This window comes from Oreochromis aureus, linkage group 22, assembly GCF_013358895.1.
Source record: "Oreochromis aureus strain Israel breed Guangdong linkage group 22, ZZ_aureus, whole genome shotgun sequence".
Taxonomy (NCBI): domain Eukaryota; kingdom Metazoa; phylum Chordata; class Actinopteri; order Cichliformes; family Cichlidae; genus Oreochromis; species Oreochromis aureus.
In genome coordinates this window covers 28,499,722-28,508,113 of record NC_052962.1, presented here as the reverse complement: position 1 = coordinate 28,508,113, position 8,392 = coordinate 28,499,722, and the positions used below count along the sequence as shown (strand labels likewise).

The 8,392-nt window shown below is 42.3% G+C and overlaps 1 protein-coding gene across 1 annotated transcript in view; it reads left to right on the top strand.

Moving 5' to 3' along the window:
• The first annotated feature begins 337 nt into the window (after nt 1-337).
• pleca (plectin a) overlaps nt 338-8,392 on the top strand; it is a 105,287-nt gene continuing 97,232 nt past the window's right edge. Inside the window, exons 1-2 of the mRNA XM_039606038.1 lie at nt 338-396; nt 5,263-5,467. Of these exons, the coding sequence (XP_039461972.1) occupies nt 5,266-5,467 (202 nt within the window). The 5' untranslated portion in view covers nt 338-396; nt 5,263-5,265. The remainder of the gene's footprint in view (nt 397-5,262; nt 5,468-8,392) is intronic.

The window sequence follows — 8,392 nt, the reverse complement described above, 5'->3', positions numbered from 1 at the left end:
TGCTGAGATCTGTAATTGGAGAGTGAACTTTAAAAATGAGCCCTGATTGGAAGTAAAACCTGAACTTTGTTCCATGTTGGATATATCTGAAGCAGCACACAAACTCTATCCTGAATATGTTAGAAAGGGACCTCTTAATACTTGATTAAATACTGGTTTTTATCTCAGCCAAACAATGATAAACAATTAAACATCATCTTATTTTACGTCTTATTTTAGAAGAAGAAAAGGGCAAAAGAAAAGGCAGAGAAATCTGCTTCTGTCCAGCCAGAGGAAGTTGTGGCAAAGGAGTCTGTAGCCGTTGGACAGGAGCCACCATGCCCTGCAGTGAGGAAGAGGAAGAAGCGACCTCCTAAATCTGGGGTGGAAACTGTGACTACAGTGGCAACGCAGAAGGTGAGGAGTCATAGGACGGGTTTCCTGCCTTTTCAGAACCACTTTCTCTACTTTCTTTGGTTTAATGGCACACTTCAGGATCCTAAAAAGTATGAAAATGCTCCACTTTTCTGTCTTAGTTAAGGCTAATTTTTAAGGCTAAGCTTAAAATTCGAGGTTTGCTCTCTTTTAGATTACATCTATGTTTACCTGGTTTTCCAAAACCTGCAATAACTGCAGTAGTTCTACGACTTATTTCCCAGAATTCCTCGAAGCTCTTGTTTCCCACTGATTGGGCTGACGTGGTTCTGACATGCTGTACGTGCAAAAAATGATTCGCCAAAGTAATTCCAACATGACCTGGAGCATCTCTCACTCAGAGCTCTCCGGCTCTGTGAAGCACTCAGTTGATCAGATTAAATCTTCAGCACAATGGGTACAAAGTTGGCTCAGACGCTGGTATTCCGGACTGGTGACATGCATCATTTGTGAATACAAGAAGGGGCTCTGTGTGGGACGGAGCCAGCACGTCACTCCCACCCCGCCGGTCTGAGTCCTCGGTAATTCATTCTACTAGTGGGAGACTAATAATATAGTAGTGCCACACAAACAAGCAATCTGCCATTCATCAGTCACTGTTGTGATTATGTAATGGCTCAGCAGGGCAGTTTTTAATGTGAGTCAGTACAAGTTGGTCTCATTTGGAGCAAAAAAGAAACCTGAAAAACATGACAGAGTAAACAAAGCAAAGGGAAATGAAATTAAGCAATTTTACACATTAATGGGATTTTAATCAAAGTGCAAAGTGCAGGCAGAGGTCATTAAATAAAACAATTTTAAATATCTTGGACTGTTACTAAGTGCTAAATCAATTACCAACAATTAAAAATCATTCATTGTGAGAGAGTGTTCTTGTTTGGCCTTTTAGTTTTTAGACACGTAGACTAAACACCGGGTCCAATTACACCGTCTTTCCAGGAACTTCTACAACATTTCATGGCCTGTTTCGGGAGTCCTCCGGTGTCATGGAGACACTTTGTTGCCTCACTGTTGAGGGCTCTTGTCAGATGCCAGCTGGAATACCCTTACTAATTCATCCACTTTCTTAACATCTTATCCAACAGTGTAGCGGGGAGGCTGGAGCCTATCCCAGCTATGATAGGGCGCCAGGTGGGGCATCAGGAATACCCGGAGAAAACCTGCAAGTGCACGCAGGAGCAAGCGAACATTTAACCTCATTTAACTGTAAAATATTATTAAAATCTCTTTCAGTTTTTAAAACTTTGTCTTAACAGTAGTTTTGTAAGCTACACACTCTGGTGTTTAAAATCAAAGCACACTACAGCTGTTTCCACGTGACATACAAGTGCCGAGCTCAGCACTGGCGTTGCGTCCTGAGTAATAACACCATTATAAAGGATTTCCTGTGAAGTTTGGGGGAAAGTGCAGAACTCTCAGACTGAAAGGGAGTCACAAAATGATGTGTGTAGTTTCTTTTTGACTCATATTGCTTCACCCAACCCGAACCCGCTCAGAACCTCAGTTTGAGTCACATATTTCCTTCATAGGCTCCACATGAGCTTGCCCGCATTACCACAACTAAAAGTCAGCGTGGAGGGTGTAACGCGTAGCGAACCGACAGCCTCCCCGCTATCAACCTGAGCTCAGTTTTCACATGCGCAATCAGATCTGCCTCCTCATCTCCAACGTGCCCGTTGTTCAGTGACAACTTCGCCGGTGTCGTCGCGCGAGCAGAGCTCGAGGCATGCTGCCTGCAGGCTGAGGGAGCTGGTTCCTCCTCTCGTCCTGCAGCCCTGATCAGTCCAGGTCTGAGCGTCTGAGCATCCCACAGCCAAGAAACTGCAGGACGCAGGCGCGACTCTCGCTGCGGATGAGGATGATGATGGCTTTCGAAGTTTGAGCAGGTTAAATCTGAACGAATCCGCCGACGGAACGACTGCAGAGCCGTGTTTTGCGGTTGTGTACCTGGGACCAAACCAACAGCCATCCTGGATATTTTGTGCGTGAGTAAACGAGGAATACAGATTATTCATTTTTCATGTTTTGCCGCATCGTCGACACCGATGATCACACGATTTAGTGCATTTCAAAGCCTAGAGGTCATAAAATAAAACCCGACCTATCATGGTAGTATGAGCGATGCTGTTCGCGTCATAACCTTCACTCTAACCCGTTAAACGGCAGGTGCACCCACCCCTCCGTGTCCTCTCTGCGGCTCAGCCTCATTACAGGTGTGGCGGAGCACAGCGAGCTTGAACATCTACGATCCTTGTTGTGCTCAAGTTTTCTGGGAAGAATCCAGACTTGACAGCTTTGTCTGAAAAGTGATTATCAACAAATCCAGTCCCGCTGAAGTCCATCGGTTGTTTACAGTTTGGGAAAGAACGAAGAGGGGAGTTTGTCAGCTCGACTGAGCCACTGTCAGAGTCTGGGCATTCCTATACACACTACTTCATTTTCTTTGATTTCCAGGACCTGGATGGAGCATGCTCTCTAATGCTCTGCAGAGTTGCCTGGTAACTACGGATCACCATGATGCTTTCAGCTGCTTGGAGCAAGGCCATACAAGAAAGCATATGCACTATGAATAGGAATAGGTTGGAGACATAAGTACAGAAGTGATAAGAGCTGTAGATGATGGTTATATGCTCTACATCTGATCTGATCTGATAGATCATTTGTAGTAGAGTAATAATTAATTCAGAGAGATGATCACAGATGACATAACGAGGCTTAAACTTTGGTGCCTGGCTGACGAAAGGACTCTTCAGACTCTTCTCATCTTTTGATGCCTCTGGCCAGTGCTGAGGTCTCCCTCTCTGCTATGCGTGGGCACTGTTTTAGAAACTATGAATTTTTAACGTGACTTCCTGTAACCTTTGAAACAGCCCAATCTGCAGTCTTCTTGATGTAGTTATATAATGCCCTTTGTTGTCCATGAAAGACCCTAGTTCCTAGATCCCAAGCTGAACCCAAAGACCATTATTAGTTGACTGGTACTGGTCAAATATTGGCGAAATTTCCATTTGGACCAATCAATGTTCCAATGTTCCATTTAGACCAGTCAATGAACTGCCACAGGAAAGCATAATGCGTTACTGCTCTACTTTCAGAGGCACATTGAGGTATGGTGTGATAAAATAATCTTAATCTGTTAAAAGTGTTCCTAAATAAGAAACCACACAAGTGGTTGAATACTGATGTGCCTCCATATAGTAACAGCTGCCACATACAGATGTTCAGTTTCACTTCATTTGATCCTGAAGTAGGTTTTTGTTTATCTTAAAATGTGCCAGTATTAAGGAGCCAAGACATGATTGAGGATTGCACATGAAAAATGTGCTCATTAATATTTTCAGTGTTTGTCATGTGTGATTTATGAGTAGTGTTCATGTTGGTAATTATATTCTTTATAGTAGTTTAATAGATTTTTAAACCTTCTTAACATGATAACAATGTTTAGTCTGGTAAGTTGTCTAGAATAGGTTATGCATGCACTATTTCCTGAAAAGTAACAAGTTTTAACCACATTATTTGTGGTGCAAAAAGCAGATAAAACTGCCCCACAGTGTGTGAGTAATTAATTTTTTTCTTTTGTGTTCTGCAGGTTTCCCACCTAGCACTGCCACCCCTCTTTTGGGGTTGATTTGCATGTTTATTTTTCTAATGTGTGGAACAGAAGAGTTGAATTGTCTCATTTTGAGTTGTTATATCATAATATAACATGAAGTGGTTGAAATAAATGTTCAGGAATGCTGTCTTTTCCCGATTTGCCTGCAGGACACAGAAAAAATAAGCCTAGAGCTGCTGTTGGTCTGTAGGCCGTGTTTTGAGAAGCCTGCTCTGAAACAAACCGCTTTAATTATGTAACGGTTTAATTGCACAAAAAATAAAATAATCAGTGCTATAGTGTTGCAGAACTGCAATTATACCAGGAAACAGTAAGTAGCCAGAAATAGCCTTTAGGTAAATTATACCCTGAATATGAGCTGTGTCTGAAGCCCTGGAGATGTTACTCCTGGGGGTTTGGTCCTGTCTGCTCTCATCCAATCAGAGAGCGGTGGTGGTGTAGCCAGCGCCCCTGTGGAGAGCCTCCTGCATCCTGGATGGTGACTCAGCTGAAATAAGGCTGGTAGCATGGTAACGTTGCACAGTGCATCAGCAGCACCTGCCCTGTAAAAAATCCTCCTTCTCTTTCCCACAGCAGTCTGAGCACTGGGCTGCAGCACTGAGTGTTTGCCCTGGCTACTACACGCAAGGTCTAAAAATAGACTCTCCAAAGTAGGGCATTAATTCAATACCACAATTGTACTGTGATTTCATGTATTTATTTATTTGTTTTTTATTGAAAGTTGATTGCCGTCACCTTGGGCATTAAGTCTCTGCGTAAATATGAGATTTTGATATATAGATAATTGGGGGGAAACAGACATTTATATGTTTTGGATTTTAACCATGTTGAAACGAGACTGTCCCTTTAAGGCAGATTTTAGCTACTTGTAACCCAGTGAAATATTAGCGTTTCAAGAAACAACTGACCAGGTGTTCAGTCTTTCTCGCATGGAAGAAATTCACCAAAAGATTTTTACCACGACTGGACTTTAAGGTGTTATTTATCCGGCCACCAGGAGATATGGTGTCACAGAAAATCATGCTAGTAGATGCTGGCAGGCCCACAAAAGTAACCTGACAGTATTAATTAGCACTCACATTGGGCTTTAGCTAGGAGTAATTCAGACTGTCATCTGTGACTACTAAAATACAAAACAAACAAACAAAAAAATATATATAATAAGAAACAGAACTGTCTTAGTTTTTGTTTTGAATTTACGTTTTTATATTTTTCTGGTCACCGTGTCCTTTCAGGCTATGGAGGAGAAGCCCAAGAGGAGGCCTCTGGTCAGGGCTGCATCGGAGGAGAGCTCCAGCGATCGGAGTTCAGTCAGCTGCTCGCCATCTCCCGGAGACACCCTGCCCTGGAACCTGCCCAAACACCAGCGGATCAAGCGCTCCAAGTCAGCCTCTGGAGATGTTCTGGACCCAGCAGAGAGGGCCGTCTTCCGCATTGCAGGTAAGATGTTCATGGGTAGGTAGAAGACCCTCAGTGGTTTATATCTGTAGACGATCTGGTAAAGTTCTCTACACTATTTTTTAACTGCTGCTGTAGAGTTTCTAACGCCAGGGTATAGCACTGCTTAAGGAAATCCACATCCCAGAAGTTCAAGTTTCTTTTGTTGGTTTATGTCTTCACATTTTTCATGCTGTTGATTAGACCATGGTGAAAGTTATGATTTATGTTTTTCAGGTATTACCTGGATGTGTGTCTGTGTTAGGACTTTTGCACAGTCAATTTGAATGATTTTCCTTGTAAGAATTGCTAACTGAAAGCCTTTGCTTTACGGCTTCTGTCCCACAAGAATAATATGTTCTCCATGTACTGTGTTTAGTTTTCATAGTCCTTGGATTACAGTAAAGCTCACTACTTAGACTCACTCAGTCATTATCATCTGCTGCACATATTGTGCCATAACCGCTAGAAAGTTATAGCATTCGCAGTCAGTTTACTATTGCACAAGCCTCCTCAATTTTATTGTAAAAGTCCACTTGCTTCTAATCAGCCAATCCTGGCCCATCCTGTTCAGTGTTTTCCTACCAGATGGTTTGCTTTCCAGGTTGGTGTTATTCTATAAAAGGGACTTGTCCCCTTGTTCAGATATAGTGCACCTCCAATGTCTGGGACTGTAGCTATGAAACCTTGAGAGCCACTCTAACCAGAACCTGAAGTACCTAGGGAATGGGTTCATACATGTGGCGTTGTGCACAAAGGACTGCTGTTACAAATTGCAGTTCAAGACTGTTTGGGATTAGGGTTCAACCAATGAAATTACTGAACCTCTGTCCACCAGTTACTGAACTTGTTTTTGTCAAAAACATGAATCAGTCTGAGGAGCTTTAAAAAGCAAGCAGGCAGTGATTATTCCTACTGACATTGCTGCTCTCACTTGGCAGTTGATTGGATGATCTACCATTGCACCTGTAACATGCCAGTAGCTGCCACCTTTTTTGTCCCTTTTGTTGGGCTGTACCGACTGGTATAGCTACAAACACGTAGCTTGAAGAAAGGTGGATTGTCTTGCAAATCTTGCTGCATCTTTTTTTTTAAGTACTTAAGGAAACAAAATAGAAAAAAAACCCTCCTTTTGGACTCTCCCAATATTCATACATACTGTACTCTGGCAGAGGTTTTGCAGTTGACAGAGGTTCACTGTATAATAACAGAAAAGTAGCAGCATCTCTCATTATGCTCATTCATATATCCCGGGGGGTTCTTTATCCTCTAGAGCTTCTCCAGGTTCTCCACCTCTGTTAACTCTCATCTGTGCACTGAGGCAGGGATCTGATGAAGCAACTTGCTGCCTCAGCATGTTCAGTGGTGGGTGTTTAGTTCAGATAGTCTCTTTGGACCACGGACAGAAACCCAACCTCATCTTCCCCCCTCCCTAGTTGTCTCTAATATTGATTTGGTGGGGTGGGGTACTGCAGTGTGACTGGGTGTTATTGTCTCTGCACACATAACAGCAGCAGTACATTTGTATGTCCGCGCACTTCTGCAGAGCTTGCTGGTGTGCTGCAGTTTAAGGACAATAGAGTAAATTTATTTCTAAGCAGAACATTGACTAAAATGTTTGTCATTGTGAAGCAGATACCAGAATCAGATGAAGTGCATTAGATAAGTGTGACTGTATGAATATTGTCCCACTGGATCGCTGCCATAATAGCCCTGACTCAGTCCGAGTCATTAGCCTTGTGAGATGATTGCTTTATCTCACAGTGAATGGAGGCGTGACCATTTGCTATCAAGCTGCAGACAGTCTGAGGGGCAGACTGTGTCGGATAATGCTGAATATGGTGTCAGTAAGACTGTATCAACATTTTGTAGTTTACTGATATACCTAATCGGATAATCGGGCAGGGATAGCTCAGTAGGCAAAGCGGTTGCCCCATGATCGGAAGGTCAGGGGTTCGAATCCCCTGAACGGCTACCCTGAGGTATCCCTGAGCAAGGTACCATCCCCCACACACTGCTCCCTGGGCGCTGCACTGGTGGCTGCCCACTGCTTCACTGAGTGGGTTAAATGCAGAGAAAAATTTCCCCGCGGGGATCAATAAAGTGTACATTATTATTATAACACTTTAGTTTAAAGACATCACTACAGAGTGATGATGATGAGACAACATAATTAAGCTCAGTTGAAAATAAAGCAAACTAAGTTCACCAGACTTTCGTTTATGACTCTGGTTCAGGATGTTGTATGTTATCATATAATGGCTCACAACAGACCGTAATCATTAGTAACAGTGATATTTCAGTTATTATTATGAATGGCTTCAAAGTTCATTATCACAGATTACTAGAATATCAATGCAGTCAGGCCCACAAAACACAGAAAGGTCACCGAGTGTTAAATCATAGCTGCTTCTTCTTCTTCTGTCCCTCTGATGTACTCATTTGTAATCTTGTCAGTCCTGATCACTCCCAATGAATCTTAGCATCTTCAGCTCTCCCTTCTGTCTTGTTGGTTGTATCACTGCCTTTAAACCATACTTCATAGCAGGTCTCAGTACCATCCTCCAAACATTAACAGATAACGACTACTAGCCACTCATTAACCATCGAGAATTATCAGTGGTAAAAGTTGGCATTTACAGTGGAAAAAACAGTCAATAAGTTGTTGAGCTTTTTATTTTTGTGAACATTTATGGTTAATGATAAGTAACAGAAAATCTTTGGGTTTTTGACTTTTGTCTAAAAAAAGACATTTAAATTATGTAAGTTTTGGCTTTGAGACTAGTGGTTGCTATGGTGATGAATGATGAAACAAACACACAAAAGTAGATGTAATTAGTAGCTGTAGAAGCTCTAGTTGATTTAAAATCCTTTTTATAACTTGAAAGTTTCGGAATTCTGGGATTCTCATTCGGAGTTTTTTCCCAT